Below are 21399 nucleotides of genomic sequence, written 5' to 3'. Positions count from 1 at the left end.
GGAGAAATGAACCTGATGGTATTTAAACACCAGAGTCAGTCACTTGATGTCACTGGGCCCAAAAAGACCCTTTCCCTTGACATAAATTGGGAAAGAAACTCTGTCAAATAAAAATATGTTGAGGTAAATATAAATCACTTAAATAGCCCTTATTTAAAGGCTTAAAATGCACTAATTGCCATATGTAGAGTTATATTCCCTGACCGGACGTACAGTTTTAAAGATTTCAAAGTATGTTGAATTGTTAAACCCTCTTCTCTTTACACTGATTGTATTACCAGTGGATGGATAGTCGATGGTACATGCTGCTAAATAAAGAGAAACCTGGGAGTTTGGAGCAGGGTCATTAGGACTTGGAAATGGGCTGTCATGTGCAACACATTACATGTACAAAATGAGTCATAAGCTTGTTTCTGCAAAGATACTAGCTTGTGCGTTACAGTGTATACTATTTCAGCTCAAACCCCTTACGTCTTCAGCGTCGCTGTCTATGCTGCCTCGTTTTTTCTTTTTCTTCTTCTCGTCCTCCTTCTTCTTCTTGTCCTTCTCTGGGATGACGTCGTCCAGGAAGCCCAGTTCATGCTGGGAGAACATGTAGTCCATCCCTTTCCTGACGGCCACCAGAGCGAGGATCTAAAGCAGAACAGGTGGATAAGAGTTGACTCAAGAGGTACTTTGGAAGTCATTTGTTCAAATGAATAATCAGTTTAAATGTGAGCTGATGAAAAAGACTGATACAAAACTATAAAAATACTATGTTCAATGATTAATGATTTAAAAGCCAAAATCAAGCAGGTTAGTTGTATTTCTAACCATATCATTATATAGGTTTCAGTCAAGAAATGTTTAATCTGTTTTATAAACTTATACTTAAATAAGGCACATGATAAAAGTAGAACCTCTTAATAGAATAAATACAACATCAAGTACAATCACTCAGTGAGTATGGTCTTGAGTGCTGCATTAGTGACCCTGAACTATAATTATGTAACACCATAACAGTTGCTGTGGTTTATCACCATTTATGGGGCGAAGCCTGCGAGCTAGTTCAGGCAGTCAACTCGAGCACTTATGCTGCATTCATACATAACTCCCCCTTGCCACTCTGCAAACAACCAAACAGAGTCTCCTTAATATGCCGCACTATTGAACCTGCCAGATCTCTCTCCATGCTTTGCTTGCTGCTGCTATTGCCGCAGCTACCTCTACGTCGCTGCTGCTTGCTGCCCCACCACCACCCCAGCTTCCACCCCAGCTTCCACCCCAGCTTCCATCTGTAGGCTCGGGGGTTAGTTATTTAATCATCACTCATCGTGCTATATATATCTATGGAGTGATGATGCCCGAGCCTAGTCGCCAAACTTAACTATATGCTGCTTCTAATAAACATGTTAAAGAAACACGTGAGTTGTCTGACTGAAAAATTATCCTCTAACACGTAAATTGAGCCTATCGTTTGTACACAGAGTGATTCAGCGGGGTGATAATTCACTATGATTGTGCAAGACTTTTTTACTTATCCTTTAAAAAGACAAGATAATTATTTTTGTGGTGATTATAAATGACGTCTCACATTAGCTATTTGCACTATTTTCGTTTTGAGTTTTCACCTGAGTTGGTTGTGTCTGATTTACAACAACTACAAATTAAATGATTCCAATGCCACATTTTGATCAGTTGCCCTTACAATTTAGATCAATCATAGGCTTCTTTTCTCCAGCAAATCATGTATTCAACCTTCAACTGGCTTCTCAGTCACACTGATGTTATCTGTATTGTGTTCCTTGATTGTGACATGTTTCCAAAGCGCTTTATTATTCTCATACTGCCTGTAATGCAGCTCCTCTGTTCACCCTCTGTCTGAAACCAGAGCCCAGTATGCTCTGATTGGTTAGCTGGCTAGCTCTGTTGTGATTGGTCAAACGCTTAGAGATGTCCTTCACCTTAGCCTATCACATACGATGCGATGGAGTGCTAGCCAATAGAAGCCCGAGTTTCACATAGTGATGTCACTATCTCGCAAAAGTGAACAAAGGAGTCCAATGGAGGCGTTTCAGGCAGGGGGGAGTGTGTGGGAGAGAAACTCCCTCTGGAGGGACCTTAGGGATTTTAGCGTTTGCAGACCATTTACATGCAGAAAAACCTATACGACACACTACATGAAAGGGCAACCTTTAAATATTGCCAGTAGCCACTTTTATTATTTTGGCTGAACGTTAAAACAATTGTCTCTCACCATGATAGGGAAAACTATGGCGGCCACGGTGGACTTGAGGATCCAGAGCAGAGCCAAGCAGAGGATCTGGATGAAGGTGAAGAGGTGGACCTTCCTGAGGGGAACGTGTCGCAGGTACACCAGGTCCGGCTGATGCTTCGCTGGCATCAGGAGCAGCTTCAGACGATCCATGAACTGCAGACGGACAGAGTGTGTATCAGAGAAACAGCTAGTGTCTGGCATGCAGTGTTACTTGGAAACTCTTACATGACATGTGTCTGTATTATGTTTATGACGTTATTATGCAACATTTACCTGCACTCCATTGAGAGAGGCAACTCCCATGTATAGGAAGACTCCATACAGCACTGGCATGGGGATGAACTAGATCAAACAGAGAGAAACAATGAATACACATTAAACAAATGTGTAGCTTTCACTGAGTAATAGAAGCAGTAATTAATAATATTTGTTTATACGATATAATACCCAACTATCATCCTAATATCACCTTGTAAAAAAATGCAAAAATAAGAATAAGTGGGATAAAAGGGCTAGTTTTGTAAACCTTAATAACTATTATAACACATAACATATTAATACAAACAATGTCTCCGAGAGGTTTTCTGTTTCCTGTATAGAACCCCAATGGTAACACAACAACGCATACGTTTACATTTTAAACTGTTAATCTCTATTCATCTTGAAGTATTATCATGACCTCATCAAGATCAGAGTTCAGTGTGTGAATATTGTGGACTTACAGATGCAGAAATAAAAGCTTATTTATCTTTATTTTTGTGTCCTGTCGATTATACAAATATGAATGCTCTTTTATGTTGCACAACCACCTTTCAGATCAAACTGTTTTTAGTCTGTGTTAATGTTGCAGTTATTGCATTTTCAAGGGCTTTATTGATTGAGAAATGACAACTTGACAGGGCAGTAAGCACACACAAAATGGTCTTTCAGGGACTCAAGCAACATTCATCATTTTGGTGGTCATATCCAACATCTGCTGCACTGATTTCTAAAGGTTTGGGAAGAATACATTTGAAGCTTACACATGTAGACACAATGATGAATTACCTTTAAGATAGGAGACATAAATACAGACAGTCCTGTCAGGATGAACACAGCCACCCCAGTGACCCTCTGCTCTCTGCAAAAAAGAGAGAATAATTCAGTCATCGTGTTTAATTTATTTTATTTTTTTGGGATGATTTTCTTTCTTTCCTACAATGACAAGATCCCATAAAAGCCTGAATAATAATAATAATAATAGTGTTGATTACTTGAGGATATCAACCATTTCCTGAATCTCATACAGTTAAGCCAACACAAAAACACCCCCAACATTTGTTGAAGTTCAAAGTTGTTGTAGATGTTTCAAGACTTTGTTATTTCAGCTTACAGCTGACACCTCAGGACGCTCCGGGGACGTCTCCCAACAGAAACACAAAAAACAACTCAGAAAACACCAAGAAAAGTGTCTTAACTGTCTCATAATGAACATGAAGTTACATGTTCCAAAACATTATGTTTTAACCTTCTTATTGCAAGTTACCTGGTGTACATAGAGTAAGAGAATTGTACCTTACGAAACTCTAAAGGGATAAAAAGAAAATATTGTTTTTTTTGTAACATGTTTCTTTAAAGTGCAATTTCTGTAATATGTTTTTAATTCACTTCCCTTTGTGCTTTTAACGGGGAGATAATATTAACAATTTAACAGATTTCTGTGTAAATATATTTTAAGCTTAATTCACAACCTAAATAAAATAGTTACAGTTGAGTTTATTACGAGATATTTCTTGTTTTTAGTCCATGGTTTATGTGTTAGTTATAAAAGACATCACAAAACTATAGGTTACTTACGTAACTCCAGTCCTCAGAGTAACATGAAGTGAGATGTCTCACTATGGGATGCGCCTCATCGCGGAGAAAACAGAAGCATCAATCTCATTACGCCAATCCTGATTGGCTGGTGATCTTGACGTCAACGTCAGGGAATTCACCCCCTATAAGTAGCCTGCGCCACGACGCATGCGTCATTCAAAATAAGCACCTCTTCTCGCTTCACCATAGCAAGGAGGGCCGTCTGGTGAGACATCTCACTTCATGTTACTCTGAGAACTGGGGTTACGTAAGTAACCTATAGTTCTCATTTATAACACTCCGTTCGATGTCTCACTATGGGATACTGTAGCTCCCGTATTGTCAGACGAGCTTATCTCGAAAATCACCAAACCAACCAGAACTTAACAGGTAGAGCTCTGACTCAACCAGGTGCCCAGCACTGCTTGAGTCACACTGGGAGCAGAACGTCCAGCCTGTTAAGAGGCGGACAAAAGTGAGCGGCGAGGACCAGCTCGCCGCTGCACCAATGTCTTGGATGGGAGACATCCTGGACAGAGCCCAGGATGCAGCCAGACCCTGAGTCGAAAGAGCTCGCGGACCCGAGGGTGCCTGCGAACTCTGACTCGTATGGGCCCCAAAGCAATTGCTTCCACAAACCAGTGGGAGAGCCGTTGCTTAGTCACAGGCTTGCCCTTATAAGGGTTAGCCCAGGACACAAGGGGTTGGTCATTATGATGAAGCACCCTTGATCTGTCCCTGTACGTGCATAAAGCACGGACTGGACACGGCAAATCCAGCCGCTGTTACCCGGAGGAATACAGTGGCGGGGAGGATGCCTCAATGTCAAATATGGTACCTGAACCAACCGTCTTAAGATAAAGGCAGGGTTGGGCTTCAACCACACTCTGTTTGCCCTGGGGCGAACTGAGTGCATGAAGACTGTACAGATAGAGCATGAGTGCCACTGGCTCGCCTGGCAGCTGCCAGGGTCAGCTTCATGTCACACTGTATTCAGATTGTACCACTCACGGGCCAGGCCCATAGAGCCAAGCGCTCTGGGTGTGGGTGAAAGATCGCCCCCCCCGCTTGTGACAGTATGTCCCTACCAGTGTTGGGACTAACGCGTTACAAAGTAACGCGTTACTGTAACGCGTTACTGTAACGCCGTTATGTTTGGCAGTAACTAGTACTCTAAGTCTAAGGCATTACTTTTTAAATTCAGTAACTCAGTTACCGTTACGACATGGTGCGTTACTCCGTTACTGCTTTAGTTTTTTTATATAGTCAACAGCCAGGTGAACAGAGATGAGAACTGTACTTAAGTACAGTACTTGAGTAAATGTACTTAAATACTTCCTGTGTGACATGCGGAGACAGGCTGTGGGCGTGTTTGTGTTGTTTACTAACAAGACTATCATGGCGGCGGCGGAGCTCAAGTCTAGTTTCTCCACCTGGAGATATTCTCACTATTTCACTTTTGTCGAGCACAAAGAAAATAACGTTTTAGTTAAATGTAAGTTGTGTCCTGGCGGGTCAAAGAGCCTATCTACTGCCCAAACCAGTCATTCAAATCTCTTAAAACATCTGCAAAAACAACATGCTGGGACGAAGCTAGTAGCTAAGACCACAGAGACTCAGCCGACGCCACTCCACCTGCACCTAAGCAACAGCGGCTGGATTTTAACCAAGGGACTGCTAGCCAGGGAAAAGTCGATAAAGCCATTGCACGGTATGTTGTAGAACACATGCAGGCTATTGCTACAGTGGAGTCACCCGCTTTCAGGGAGCTAGTTAGCAGGCCCCGAGTCGAGTGAGCCCGCAGACCCGAAGGTGCTTGCAGATTCTGACTCGTATAGGCCAAAGCAATCGCCTCCACGATCCAGTGGGATAGTCGTTGCTTAGTAACAGGCTTACCCTTGTGAGGTTTAGCCCAGGACACGAAGAGTTGGTCATTAAGACGAAGCTCTTTTGATCTGTCCATATATGTGTGTAAAGCCCGGACTGGACACAATAGATCCTGCTGCTGCTCCCCGGAGGAAACCAGCTGCGGAGGAAATGCCTCAATGTCAATTGGGGTACATGAACCAACCGCCTTTGGTGTAAAGGCAGGGTTGGGTTTCAACAACACTCTCGTTTGCCCTGGGGCGAACTGAGTGCATGAGGGATGTACAGACAGTGCATGGATATCACTGACCCGCTTGGCGGATGCCAGGGCCAGTAACAGCACTGTCTTGAGTGACAGATGTTTCATGTCAGCTCCTTCCAGGGGTTCAAATGGGGTCATTTTGAGCCCATTTAAAACCACTGCCAGGTCCCATAAGGGCACCAACGACCTGGAGACAGGGATGTTGGCTAGCCGTTTTACCCTCAAAGCCCACATGGCAGGCAGCAATAGCAGCCAGGTACACCTTGATCGTGGAGAAAGCTCTGTGTTTATCGATCAAGTCCTGTAGGAATGATAAAATCACCCCGACAGGACATTGAAAAGAGATGTGCCCTTCTTGAAGGCACCACTCCTCAAACACCCTCCACTTACAGTCGTAAAGAGACCTGGTGGAGGAAGCTCTCGCACTCTGAATAGTGTTTATCACCTTCTGAGGGAGTCCCACTGTATTCAGATTGTACCACTCACGGGTCAGGCCCATAGTGCCCCGTGCTCTGGGCGTGGGTGAAGGATCGCCTGAGACAATCTGTCCCTGCGTGGTGGGGGCTGCCATGGCTGCCCGCACAACAGCTGATATATCTCCGCCAGCCCGTATATTGCGGGCTAGGGTGGAAACATCAGAGTAAGTGTGTGGCGTTGCTCTTTCACTCTGGCCGGAGTTAAGGGTAACAGAACCATGGGTGGGAACGTGTACAGAGGACCCGGAGGTCAATCGTGTACGAGTGCGTCCCCGCCTAACGGTGCGTTTAAATCGTGCATTAAAGAGAAACAGCTGTCATTGAGCATTTTCTCCCCTTGCAAACAGACTTAACGCGGCTCCGCCGTAACGCACCCACAGCGGACTCCCAATCCTTGGATGAGGAGTCCAGTCTGCATAGAGTGGTGCACCTCTGGACAGTAATTCTGTCCCTAGGTGCATAACTCCCGGTACCTGTGTCGCTCTCAGAGAGAGGAGACGTCTGCCGCTCCAAGGGATCAGTTTGTGTGCCAGTGTGTGTGACTGGAGACAACGCAATCTCCCCTGGCGGTTCATACACGATATCGTGTTGTCTGTCCTCACGAGGACATGAAGTCCTCTGAGAGAAGGCAGGAAGCGTTTTTGGGTGGGGAACACCGCTAAAAGCTCCGGGTAGTTTACGCGTGCCCGCTGGAAGTCTCTGTTCTAGAGACCTCTCACCGGGCGACCTTCGTAAATCCCCTATCAGCCCGTCTGACCTGCGTCCGTGGTGACCACCTTCCGTGAAAGGACTGCACCCGTAGGCGCGTCCCGCACTGGAAAAGTCGGGTGTAGTGCCACTACGCATTTCATAATCACCAAAACTCTCTGTAAGCCGTGGTGTTCGGGGTTTAGTTTTATTATGAGGCCCATGTTGAGCGGGTGCTTTACGAGGACATTTTCCTCCGTAATCTGACTCCGCTCGGTGGGCATTATAGATAAAACCCTTCTTTCTAGGAGAGAGAGAACCTCTCTCTCCAGAATATGGGTTGACTCTCTCTGGGTTTGTGAAAACAGATAAATTATAACTGTTTTGAGAAGCCCAGGCAGACATCGTGAGTATCTCCTGCTGTATGCTCCTTAGAGCCAGCTGGGATGTCACTCTTACGGCTCCGACCGGCACTGCGCATGTGCGTGACGGAGGTGCCTTTACAGCTCCAGCCGGCACTGCGCATGTGTGTACCGGTGGTGCCCTCACGGCTCCAGTCGGCACTGCGCCTGCGCGTGCCGGTGGTGCCCTTAAAGCCCCGGCCGGCACTGCGCATGTGTGTGGCGGTGGCTTCACGGACCCGTCAATAATCCGTCCTTTGAGAGGTGCCGTAGCTACTCTCCAAAGGGGAAGAATTGGCGGGCTGTCCATTACAGCTCTAGCCGGCACTGCGCATGTGCGTGACGGTAGTGCCCTTAAAGCCCCAACTGGCACTGCGCATGCGCGTGGCGGTGGTGCCTTCACAGACCCGTTTATTATCCGCCTTTTGAGAGAGGCCGTAGCTGCTCTCAGAAGGGGATTTATAGTTAACGGACTGTTTATTGTCTTTCTTTTCATTTTTTTTTGAGCTGCGCACTTGGCCGGAGCCTGGATGCATCAGCGGAAAATGGTTTATTCAGACAGAAAGATGTGACATGTGTTTTATGCGGACTTGAGGATGACGTTGAGGCATCTCTCGAGGCGGCGGGAACATATTCACGGAGGGGAGAAGGAGGGGCTGTCACGCCGCTCGCTTCTTCTTCCTCGACTGCTGGCCAAAATTCTGGGTTGGCTGAGCCTGAGCTGCAGCCGGAACCGGAGATTTTCTCGGCCAACTTGCCCTTGTCTCCAGCCTGGGCTGGGGACTCGGGATGGGCTGCGACCTCTACGTCTTCGGTGTTTTGAACCGAGCAGGGTTCGGGGCAGCTTGGACGAAGGGCTGCCGCTGCGAAGGCAGCGGCTGGGCCCTTCGAGGGAGGCCGAGGTGGAGGGCCTCGTCCTCCTTCTTTTTCGACTCGCATCTCCTCTGCATGGAGGCAAGAGCGGAGCCGCACATCCTCCTTTTCCCGGTCTGGGAGGTTGGTGAGGTTGAGCCATCTAGCTTTTTCCTGCACCACCATGATCCCCATTGTTTTTCCCGTGGCCTGGACGGCGCAGCGTTGGACACAGAGACAAATGTCTGTGACCGCGGCCAACTTGTCCAGAACGGCCGGTCCAGGATTACTCGACATATCCTCACAGAGCTCCGCTTGGTATGCGGTTAGCAGTGAGGACACGTTCAGAGCCCTGGCGGACAACGCTGCGGCTCTGTAGGACCGTTCAGTCATGGTCGACTGGAAACGGTCCACCTTCGCTGGCAGCGTGGGGTTCCTGCTTGGTGACGGGCCCATCCTCTGTAGTTTACCAGCAGTTTCATCGGCGGTATGCGGAGCAGGCCGAGCCTCTCCATACCGTCGCAGTCTAGGGAGGAGGCACCCTGGATTGGGGCCTTCCATGTAGTCTAATTCCAGGACATCCTCCGCGGGCGAGACCATGGTGAGGTCTCGCCGAGAGCTCCCGCCTGGTGAGGCGTGGGGCTCCGTTCCCGCGTCTCTTGCCGCCACCGGGTCCCGGCCTGACACGGCGTGGGATCCCAGTTCCGCAGCTGCCGCTGTTAGTGAGCCCCAGACCGACACAGTGAGGGGCTCAGTCTCTGCGGCGGACGCCCCCGTGTCTTGATTGCCAAACGGCGAATCAGTGGACATGAGGGAGTCCTGTTCCAACTAGCTTGGTGTGCTAGCCGTCGGTGGAGGCTCTTTCGGGTGAAACGGGCACAATGCCCGCACGAGCCGGGGTTGTCGATAGCCTCCTGGGTGTGTTCCAGCCCGAGGCAGGACGAGCAGACCTGGTGTGAGTCTGTGCCTGCTATCTTCAACCTGCAGCCGCATGACCGAGCTTCCGAGTCCCTGACTCCTCTGGTGTGAGGGGGAGAGGCGTCCATCTTGTTCGTGGCGTGGAGAGGACCCGCTCGTAACAGGTACGTCGTTGAGAGAAAAAGTGTTACCAACCCGTCCTTAATCCGGAGAAAAAGGGACGGTGTGGGTCCTTTGTTCTCAAAGAATATTGACTGGTGTGTCAATATACTTCTAATCCTTTTCTCCGTGAGAGAGAAAAAGAAAAGCGTCCTCCCTACCGTGGTGTCGGTAGTAAGGGGAAGCTAGCTAGCAACAGGTGCGTAGCTAGCTTGAGAAAAATCTAAACCGTACCTTACTTTCCGGGGAAGGAAACGGCAAGGTCGATTTTAATACTAACTGGCGTTAGTATTACCGTCTTCTTGCGAAGCAGAAGGAGTAGCCGGCGAGCGCCCGTCGACCGAAATGGTTATATTTGGGTTCAGTCTGTGGACCGTTAAGCTTGTCCGGCTACTATAGAGATGTGCTCTGAAGCGAGAAGAGGTCTTTGAATGACGCATGCGTCGTGGCGCAAGCTACTTATAGGGGGTAATTCCCTGACGCTGACGTCAAGATCACCAGCCAATCAGGATTGGCGTAATGAGATTGATGCTTGTTTGGGGGGGGGGGGGGTTTGAATAGTGTCAATCAGATTTGTTTCTCAGTTTTTTTATTTGATTTAATAGTCATATCGACCAAACTGTGATGGCAGGTGCACGCAGCATCTTAATGAGTAATATTCTGCTTACAAGCACTGCATAATCATAGTTATAGGCATTACAATATAGCACATTATAAAACATTTTTCAATGATTAAAGTTCAGTCTCTATTAGTTTATAATTGTCACTTCCTGACATGTTTTTGCAATGACCATAGTGTTTTATAACTCAATATAATCATCACTGTTGAAATGCATTATTATGTGGTTTTAGGACACTCTAAATCAGGGATGGGCAACTTGGATGGTGGTGGGGGCCACATAATTAATGTACTGGCCACCAGGGGGCTGCAGATTCACTTGGAAAACACACACACAAATTCCATGTGTTGTATGTAATTATTAACAAATATACTAAGTCTGACATCTTCATTGACATTTTACAATCTTTCAGGGAACATCCTCGGATAAGCTCACTAAACAAATATCAGTTCACAGAAATATTATTTAATTTGTACAAGTGGCATGTTTGTATTGAACAGGTTATTTAACAATGGAATAAAACTATTTTAAACTATTGGAAAGCACGGAAAATGTGTGTGCATTGAGATTAACCATTAGATGACATAAACATGAAGTCATGAACACTAACCCAGACATTAGTTGTCTAACTTGAACCTAAAACACTTATAGCCTGTCTCTGCATTCCCTTATTCCACAATAAGGGGAATGTCAACACAGACACCTGTCAGCCCGCATTCTGCTGTTCCTTACCACCGCTCCCCTTCACTCCGCTGAAATTATAAATGAAAAATGTATAGTAATAATAGATAACACGGCAGGGTCCGTGACAGTTTGTTTTCATCTGATTTCAAATAAACAAAGTCTTGGTTTTTAGAATATTAAACTTGTTTCGCCAAATCCAGATGATAAATACAACTTTGAAGCTTGTAACGGCATAATTACAAGCGGCAACTTAACGTCACAGCAGGCATAACAACAGCCGGTGTTTCTTGCGAGGGTTTCCCCGGGAAACAAACACAATACACACAAATGCGTCACAGATTATTTCGCGGTATTTGGCTGCTGAACGAAATCACGTACGCAGTTCGCGACGTAACTAGGAGTCTAGTGGACGGTATCAGTACTATAGGTAGTGACTGTTTACTTTATTTAAAGAAACAATGCAAGTACATACAGTACGTGAAACTATTTATCTTGTTATTGATGGACATACTAAGACACATTTATAACCAGCAGGACAAATAAAAAAAATCTGATTCTGACTCTTATTCTAAGACTTATTACTTTAATTATAATACAATATGATACTTGCTAAAGAAAGTTATTTAGTGACCAGCATTTATGAGATATACTTTGCCATATAAGTCATTATAAAATGCTTTTTAATGTGTTATGAACAATGTTACAAAGCATTATGAAACTGTTTTAATGCAGTAAGGACTTTGTATTATCTTCATTTACTATGAATCTTACTTAAATGCTTTACATTGCATCCTTTAAAATTAAGTTCCCTTCGATAAATAAGATTTTCTGTTACGTGTATTTTATGTGAATAACACCTTGTAGCAGTCTTACCTCACACCCAGGAACTTGGGCTGCTCTCCAGGAGCCGATGTTTCCGTCTCCATCTTCAGAGAGTCTATGTGAGCGATGGAGATGACTGTGGCGGCCACGTACCACGGCAGACCCATGAAGGAGCACACAATAAGCAGAGCAGCCACCAAGAACAGATCCAGATGGTAGCCTGCCCCTTTCTAGTACAGACAACAAACACAAGGTCAGAGGCTGTGCATGCTCAGGCATAGACTGTATGTAGAGCACAGCTGAAAGCACAGGCAAATGTAAAAACCAGCAGAAAACTTTTCCATGTTTATATAACACCATTATGCTGATTAATACAGTAGCGTGTCGGCTCTTTCTCTCATAGCGCTTTCCAAGTTATCTTTAAAGACACCAGTAACACCGCAGAAATCAATGGCAGTCTTGCTCAGCTCTAGCAATGACCCTGCGAACATTTCAAGTGGTTCCTTTCTGAACCAAACTGTGTCCAGTCACTGACCTGGTGAGGACTGGTGAGGGTGAGAGATGCAAACATCTCTCACCCTCACGAGAAGAATGACAACAATATGTAACTACAGTGTGAAGGTAGCCAGTGTCCTGTACAAGCTGCAGCATGAAAATCCTCGTATAAATCAGGTCAGGACTAAGATAACTTTTGTTGTTGTTCTTGTGGGATTTCTCATTTTAAAACCCAAAATGCAGACTGAAGCATTTCACCCATAATGAAATTCAATGTTCAAGTTATGCTGCACTACATTTTGGGCAGGTTCTGGGAAATGTTGTATAGCTAATCTTCCTTGGTAGGGCAAAAACTACATCTATATCGACCTTGTGTACGAGTATTAAACTGTATTTACCATTTGGAAGACTTTTAACTGCTGGGTAACACATTTTGTGGCTTTGAACACACTTTTCATCAGTAATGTTTCTTCTGTACCTTCAGCATGTGCTCCTTCCTGTTGACGATCACAGCAGTAATCTGTTGGTCCATGAACACCAGTATGGTGACCAGCAGGGCAGGGAGAGCTGACGCCAGGTAAACCCACCAGGGGTTTCCTCCGAACAGGGGCACAAACCAGCCTCGTTTGGGACTTGTAGGCTGTTGGGGAGGACGAAATAATGTTTACTATCAATAAACAATGTTGCTCATCTCCTTTATTGTTAGCGCATAAACTATTGATCACTTTACCTTCCTTCAGATAATCTTTCAAAACCGCTCGATTGATTACATTTCATGCATATGGCGCTTTAAAATTCAGAAAAGCACTTTCCGGGTTCACTGTATCTAGGTAATTTTGACATATAGACAAACAGGAGGAGCTGTGGATCAACCAACCCTAACTTCAGCTAATGCTGCTGCTTTCTAAGAACAGCCAGTATTTTTTATTATATCACTATGCTAGGGAAACAAAGTTGTAATTTAGTAATGTTCAAGGTCTTCTCTCTTAACTTTTTCCTCAAATGTTTAATTTTACTCTTGATGCTTTATCAATAGTCCTTTTTTAGGACGCCTGAATATATGGAAAAATGTAGTCAATTGAATCTAGCCAATGCAAATGATTTTGTCATTTCAGTCAAACTTACTTGACAAAAGACTTTATTTAATTATAATTATTATTATAATTATATTATATAATGAACAACATAGGTTGAATGTTAAGAATTGCGAGCAACCAGAATCTACTGGTTCTAATTATGTTTTATGAAGTAATGCACCAATAGAGAATTGCACTTGAACTCAGCAGCAGCATGAGATAGGAAGGAACTCACCTTGAATTCAGTTGGCACAATAAGTTTAGGAGTTTCCACTCCGACGAGCATATCCACTCCACAGAAGATCAAGATAGCCAGAATGATGGCAAAGTCACTGATGAGTTTCCTCACCTGTGTGTAAAACAATAGAAACAGTTAAGTACTGTATGTAACCTGCTGATCAAACATTTGGACACAAGATTTTAATTCAGATCGGGCCCTACAATCTCTCCCTTCCCACTTCATTTACACCGTCACGTAAAGGGTTCACCACAATCAGTGAGATTTAAACCAACAAGTGTTGTTGGGAGGCGTGTGGTGCAGTGCGGGAGGCGTGTGGTGCAGTAGGTTGAGGTTCAAAAACCCAACTGCAGTCAGCATGTCGTTGTGTCCCTGGGCAAGACACTTCACCCCAAATTGCTCCTGTGGGGATTGTCCACAGTATTGAGTAAGTAAGTCGCTTTGGATAAAAGCGTCTAACAAGTGACATGTAATGTAACGGGTAGTATATTACCCACATTTCATTAGTAATGCGTTACATTACTTCGTTACAGCAAAAAGTAATACATTACTGTAACTCTGTTACTTTTGTAACGCGTTACACCCAACACTGATCAAGATTGATGAAAAACAAGTGCAATTTGACCTTTTTAGAGAGTTTTAGAAAATAAAACCCACCTCTGGGGTCATTTGGGTGTATTTGCCATATCTCTGGAACCCATTGGTCGATTTTGGTGATTGACACCTCTTTTTAACCGTTAGAGCCAATAGAATCGAGGGGAAGTTCCTAAATCCATCTAAACATTACCATTGGTGAGTTAAAATGATGTGCATGCAGCATGCCCAAAACCGGAAGCTCCGTTGCACTCTATATGAAAAACACGTTTATTGCCATAAATGTTATGATGGATTATCAGTAATAATTTCAAAGTGACACAGAGACATTGGATTAACCTTTAGCAGCGTTTAAATGTGTTTTAATTCCATTGAACACAACCTTTGATCAGAAAACAGCAAAGGTAAGACGTATTTGCAGTTTCGGCCCCGTAAAGTGAAGTTGTATGTTGTCTTTGCTTGCCTTCGCTGCAGTGAGTTTTGGACGCCCAGTGATGATACTTATACCAATGGAATCTATGGAATCTCAGCTTTCATATGATATATAGTTTGTGCAGATAGCATGAAGTATAAAATATCGTTACCGTGAGTTATGTGCTAAGTGCGTTAACATTATTTCGCTAAGTGCTAATTCAGAGGCTTGGTGCTAGACTTGTGTTTTGTTTAGGTAAAAATGGTGAATATCGTGAGTTAGCTGAGTTTCCTCTCGTTAAGTGGGTATGACACATTAATAGGCTGTTAAATGTTAAGAAGCCCTGAGACACAGTTTCGTGAATATTGTTGTGTTTTCTGGCGGGGGCAATCGGGCTCAAAGGGTTTAGTGTTTGTCTGTGTTTTTCATTTTGGATGATACAAAACTATGGCTACAGCACTTCCTGTTTCTTCCTATATCCATGAATTCAGCCCTACACCTTAAGGAGGAGAGGCTCATTAGCTTTGAGTATGACTATAGAGGGAGTACATTCTGCCACGAGTCAGAGAGTGTAGGGGTCAGTTTGGAATGGGGCCAATGTGTGTGACGATGACTCACAGTGGTGGGAAAGAACTGGCTGGTCTTGAACTTCTTCAGACACATGGAGCAGGCGTAAGTGCCTAAGAACAGGATGCAGGACATGAGGGAGATGTCGGGGACATAGTCGCAGGCCTTCCCCACCAGCTCTCCATTGTACTTCAAGCACTCCGTCTTTGACAGGGACGACCATGTGGCGTTCATTGGCTGCACAAAAGAAACAAAGAGCATCTTCATTATAAGGTAAAAGCAGTCATGAAACTGTGCGTCCCACCAAAGCAGGCGAAGACACTGAGGCTGAGAAGAGCGGACTGATAACTCTGACTTTGAGAGTTTTGGAGTAAACAGAGATCAGAAAATCAGTGTCACAATAACCTCAAATAAGAAACAATGTGCTTATCCGAATATTGTTGAACTGACAAGCAAAACCTTCTTCTTCAACTCTTATCTTTCTCTTACCAAACGGAGTTGGTTTGTAAATTGTGACCCAATTTCAAAGAGTCTTTTTTAAGATTGTCGAAGAATTCCAGCGGCATTCAAACCAAAGTGTTGCATAACTTAAATCCATGAAATAGCACAGTAAACTACCGTACATAGATGACGTACTGTGAGTACTATTACTTACTTAGTACGTTTTTAAATGAAAAACATTTGTAACAGAGTATTTGTAAAACACTGTCAGGCTGCTACTTTTACATATGTAAAACATCTGGGTACTTCTTCCACCACTGATGACATATTATATATTAAACTGAGACAATATATATGTATATTGCAATAGTCTTTTTAACTTTTCTATTAGTTGTTCTTGTCACGATCTGTTTGTATTGTATTTTGTCTTGTCTTTTGTTTCATGTTTTATTTTGAAAGGTCTTGACCTCCTGTCTTGCCTGTTTCTGTCTGTGGTTCCCTGTCGTTAGTTTCCCTGGTGTGTCTAATTTACCCGATTGTGTTCACCTGGTGTCCCTGTGTTTTCTCCTCCCTCCTCACCTGTGTCTTGTTTGTGTGATTAGTCTTTAAGTATTTAAGTTCTGGTTTTTCTGTCTGTCTTTGTCGGTTTGTCTTGTGTTTTGACTTGGTCTTCGGTGAGTGGTCTGTTCTGTCTTTGTATCTAGTATAGCCTTGAAATAAAGGAGATATTTTTGACACTTTAATCTGCATTTGGGTCCTGCTTCCTGCACACACCGTAACATTACGAACCGACCACAAATGGACCCAGCAGACGATCCATGGGAGGTTGAATTACAGCATTTAACCTTCTATCTGGCTTGCTGCTTCGATTGGTGGAAGGGAGCGTCCAGTGTTCGGCAGAAGAGGGCCGCTCTGGTAGAGGCGCTCCGGTTGGCAGCAGAGAAACCATGTTTTGTTGAGTTCTTACCTGACTGGATTTTGGACTTCCTTCAAGCATGTGATTCCCGGCCTGCTAGCCCCAGGCATGCTAGCTCCATGTCTCCCAATTCCCAACCTGGCACCATACGCCTTGGTGGGTTCCGCCTGAAGTCAACCCGTGCTTCTGCCCCAGTTCCTGCTCCTGTCCAGGAGTCGTATTCCGGAACTCGTCTGGCTTATGGAGGTCCACGGAGTATTCAGGAGGCTGCTAAGAGGAGTCTTCGCAAGGCCAGGCTAGCAGCCCGAGCCCCAGCAGCCATGGTTCCCGGCTACAGAACCGGCCCACACAGCCATGGTTCCGGCCCCAGTTCTGGCCCCTGCAGCCATGGTTCCAGCCCCAGTACAGGCCCCAGCAGCCATGGCTCCATGCTCCAGTACCGGCCCACGCAGCTTTGCTTCCATACTCCATTATCTGGCTTACACAGCCAGGGTCCAGGCTTCCGCTCCGTGCCCAACAGCCATGGTTCCGGCTCCAGTGCCGGCCCCAGCAGCCATGGTTCCGGCTCCAGTACAGGCCCCAGCAGCCATGGTTCCAGCCTCAGTCCTGGCCCCAGCAGCCATGGATTCGACTCCAGCCCCTCGTCTCCGGCCGACGCCACCTCCCCGTGTCCTGTCGGCGTACCGGCCGACTCCAGCACCTCGTCTCCTGCTGGCTCTCCAGCCGACGCCAGCTCCCCGAGTCCAGTCAGCATACCGGCTGACTCCAGCCCCCATGTTCTGTTGGCGAACCAACTCTCTCAAGTCTCCTCTCAAGTCACCCCTCCAGTTCCCTCTCGAGTCCCCTTTCGAGTCATCTCTCAAGTCTCCTTCCAAGTCACCTCTCAAGTCCCCCCTCGAGTCATCTCTCAAGTTTCCTCTCCCTCTCAAGTCTCCTCTCGAGTTCCCTCTCAAGTCCCCTCTCGAGTCCCCTTTCAAGTCACCCCTCCAGTTCTCTCTCGAGTCCCCTCTCGAGTTCCCTTTCAAGTCATCTCTCAAATCTCCTCTCGAGTCCCTGTTCAAGACACTTCTCGAGTTCCCTCTCGAGTTTCTTCTCAAGTTCCTTCTCGAGTCCCCTCTCAAATCACCTCTCAAGTTTCCTCTCGAGTTACCTCTCAAGTTTCCTCTCGAGTTCCCACTCAAGTTCCTACTCAAGTACCGTTGGAGGTTCCGCTGGGGGTCCTGCCAACCCTTTGTCCTGTCCCGTTGGAGGTCCCACCGTCTACTCTCCTGCCGGGGGTCCTGCCAATCCTATGTCCTGTTCCATTGGAGGCCCCGCCGACTACTCTCCTGCCGGGGGTCCTGCCAACCCTGTGTCCTGTCCCGTTGGAGGTTCCGCTGGGGATCCTGACAGCTCCTTGTCCTGTCCCGTTGGGGGTCCCGTCGACTACTCTCCTGCCGGGGGTCCTGCCAACCCTTTGTCCTGTCTCGTTGGAGGTCCCGCCGTCTACTCTCCTGCCGGGGGTCCTGCCAATCCTATGTCCTGTGCCGTTGGAGGCCCCGCCGACAACTCTCCTGCCGGGGGTCCTGCCAATCCTATGTCCTGTGCCGTTGGAGGCCCCGCCGACAACTCTCCTGCCGGGGGTCCTGCCAATCCTATGTCCTGTGCCGTTGGAGGCCACGCCGACTACTCTCCTGCCGGGGGTCCTGCCAATCCTATGTCCTGTGCCGTTGGAGGCCCCGCCGACTACTCTCCTGCCGGGGGTCCTGCCAATCCTATGTCCTGTGCCGTTGGAGGCCCCGCCGACTACTCTCCTGCCGGGGATCCTGCCAACCCCATGTCCTGTTTCGTTGGAGGCCTCGACATCACATGTCTCGCCGGGGGTCCTGCCAACTCCTTTTCCTCTTCCGTGGGGAATCTTGCCGACACCTGTCCCACCGGCTTTGGTTACTGTCAGGTCAACACCGGCTCCTGCCCGGCAGGGTTTCCGTTAGCCGGTAATTACCGGTTTTTAGCTGGTAAAATTTATTAAAAACCGGTAAATTCAAAACCTGCCGGTCAAAATGTCTGGTAATAATTAGGGAGGCTCCGATCGATCGGCCGTCGGTCATTATCGGCCGATATTCACTCTTAATAATTTGATCGGTGCTCTCTATAAAGGCCGATCAGGAGAGCTGGATCTGATCGATATGGACATAAACGCGAGTGAAGTGTAACAGGACGCGAGAGAGAGATCAGATCAGCTGCTGAGTCTGACCGAGACACGCAGCTCTGCATAATCACCTGAAGCCCCGCCCTCTGTTTAGCGAGCTGCATGAGAAACTGACGTGCTGTCAGGAGAGAGAGAGAGGGAGAGGGGAAAAGAGAGGAACCGTTTCTCCCGTGTTATTATTCAAATGTAATGTAAACTTTTGAATAATGTACGTTATCTACTACAAGTAGTTTGTTTGAACGTAATAGTTATGTTGTTTGTTGTTTGCGGAATAATTTATTGAAAAATGAATCTGAATTTTTCGATCTGTTACGATTATAAACTGAAGCAATATAAAAATGAGCCCCGTGAACTGAGTTTTAAACTGAAGCATATCTGCTCATAGTCCGGTAATTACCTGCTAACGGAAACTCTGCTACATAACTCTTATTATTATTATTGAAATATGACCGGTAAGTTTCAAATTTGTCCGGTAAAATAAATTCTGCCCGGGCATTTGACCGGCGAGAAAAAATCCTAGCGGAAACCCTGCTGCCCGGTCCCCTGAGAGTTGTGGTATTCGCCCCTCCTCGAACTCTGCCTTGCCCCCGGGCCGTCCGCCCGAATACACCTTTTTGAACTCTGCCTTGCCCCCGGGCCGTCCGCCCGAATTCCCCTTTTTGAACTCTGCCTTGCCCCCGGGCCGTCCGCCCGAGATCCCTTCCTGGTCCTCTGCTGTGCCCCTGGGCGGTCAGCTCAGTCCCGTCCTCCTAACCCCCTCCACCCACCCTGGTGGCCTAGTGATACCGTAACAGTTCTTTCTTTTTTTCGGTCGCAGAAAGAAAATAATAATAAAATAAACATGGATCAAAACAGGATCTCTTACCAGTTCAGTGTTGTTCCAGTACCAGCTTGAAGCATCTCCAACCACATCTGTACTGTTCACTGAGGAAACACAACAACAGTTTGAATTTTGCATGCATAACAAATATCCGAAGAAAAAGACAAGTTGTCTGAAACGATGATTTAACAGCAGCACACTGTCTTTTAGTCTATCGAGAGTTTGCTCATATGTCGGCTGTTCAGGGAGTGTATGGTTGTGATTCCTAGATCAATAAGGCAAAAAAGGTAAATGATAAGACTGTGGAATCATTTGCTTCATATGTCAGAACCTAGATTGAATATGAAGGTTTTTGTTTGAATAAACCGCACCATTCTCTTTTGGCAATGGAGCTTCATTTCATTATTGAGGCAACTGAATTATAATACATGTATACAAGTAGTTTATCCTGCAGCATGAACACTGTTAGAAGAAAGTTACTTGGTCAATTTGAAGAAATGTGGTTCAAGATATTTTGTAAGAAGAAAAATTACGAATATATCAAGCACAATTTTAATTCTGGATATTGTGTTTTAGCAAACTCATGAATAATTAAACGGTCTTAAGTTTCACAGTTGACACAGGGAATCCTTCCTCTGGCCCTTTGAAGTTGGTAGATTATTTTTATTTTAATGATGTTAAACAACATGTTTTGTAAATTATGTAAATTAGGAAAGCTTGACAATGTTTTTCTGCACTGTCCTTATAATGACAAGTTGAGAACATTTATATCAAATGCTGAGGCCATTCAAAATATTGTTGGTGCAATGAAAATGACAGAATTGCCAGACAATCCAATTGTTAAGAGATTTGACTGTGGGGGGTGGGGGGTGCTGTAGCTCACTGGTTTTACGCTCAATGACGTCACTCTAGTTCTGCTGGCAACATTTCTAACAAAATATGCCCCAAATAGGTTATCTCATCGACAAATATCTACCAACCAACATTTCCATCCATGTCCCATCTTTGTTACAACCATAGACAGTTTATATAGAGGGCAACAGCCTGTGTCAGCAAAAGCCGCAGAGGATTACCAGAAGGGCTGCCCCCTCTTCATCTCCCAACCTCAGTTAGAACATATAATAAAGAGGCAAGCTGTGACGTATCATCAACACATTGAAAAAAGGCATCAGTTCACAGGAACATCTTCTGTATTGTTCAAGATAAATGTACTGTTTTTAATCAACGTTTTCTTAAATATAACTTATTTAGTTCCCTGTAGCAAAAGGGCTTTAAACCTAAACTGATTTGGATTTATTTTACTAGGGTAAAAACGATTTAAAAACGATTTCACTGCCTCCTCAATGTTTCGCTCGGTTGGTTGGCAAACTGATCTCAAAACCTGTAACAGCTAATGGGTTAATCCATATGAATGTCTAATAAGCAGCCATGTGTAAAAACACCCCAAAGTACAACATCTCACCTAAAAAAGCCGGGGCCATACAGAGGCATTCATATTGTGTCACGTAGTCCATCTTGAAATCTGAGTTGATGGGGTAGTGGAGAGTTAGTTTGAGCATCTTCTTGAAGGCATCGTAGATGAAGATGAAGCTGATGAGGCAGGAGAAGCCCTCCTCAGTGAAGCGGGTGAAGTACTGAACCAGGTAGCTGGCGTCAGTGGCCACGAGCACCAGGCAGTAGAACGCCGACCACAGGCCGATCCACAGGCGGAACTCCAGGTAGTCAAATTCATTATCTCTGAATGGAAAAAATAAACACACCAAATATCAAAGAATAATCAGAAATATATAATATAGGTTTTATACGAAC

The 21399-nt window shown here is 45.6% G+C and overlaps 1 protein-coding gene across 2 annotated transcripts in view; it reads right to left on the bottom strand.

Moving 5' to 3' along the window:
- slc4a4a (solute carrier family 4 member 4a) overlaps positions 1-21399 on the bottom strand; it is an 87254-nt gene that overhangs the window by 7878 nt on the left and 57977 nt on the right. For both annotated transcript variants that reach the window (XM_071204337.1, XM_034090524.2), the window contains 10 exons: positions 21053-21327; positions 19636-19694; positions 15274-15459; positions 13647-13760; positions 12814-12975; positions 11892-12070; positions 3305-3377; positions 2531-2599; positions 2237-2410; positions 472-633 (listed from right to left, as the gene is read on the bottom strand). In XM_071204337.1, the coding sequence (XP_071060438.1) occupies positions 472-633; positions 2237-2410; positions 2531-2599; positions 3305-3377; positions 11892-12070; positions 12814-12975; positions 13647-13760; positions 15274-15459; positions 19636-19694; positions 21053-21327 (1453 nt within the window). The remainder of the gene's footprint in view (positions 1-471; positions 634-2236; positions 2411-2530; positions 2600-3304; positions 3378-11891; positions 12071-12813; positions 12976-13646; positions 13761-15273; positions 15460-19635; positions 19695-21052; positions 21328-21399) is intronic.

Source organism: Pseudochaenichthys georgianus, chromosome 9 (genome assembly GCF_902827115.2).
Source record: "Pseudochaenichthys georgianus chromosome 9, fPseGeo1.2, whole genome shotgun sequence".
NCBI lineage: Eukaryota > Metazoa > Chordata > Actinopteri > Perciformes > Channichthyidae > Pseudochaenichthys > Pseudochaenichthys georgianus.
The sequence above is the reverse complement of the archived record's forward strand: the minus strand, read 5'-3'. Positions and strand labels throughout refer to the sequence as shown.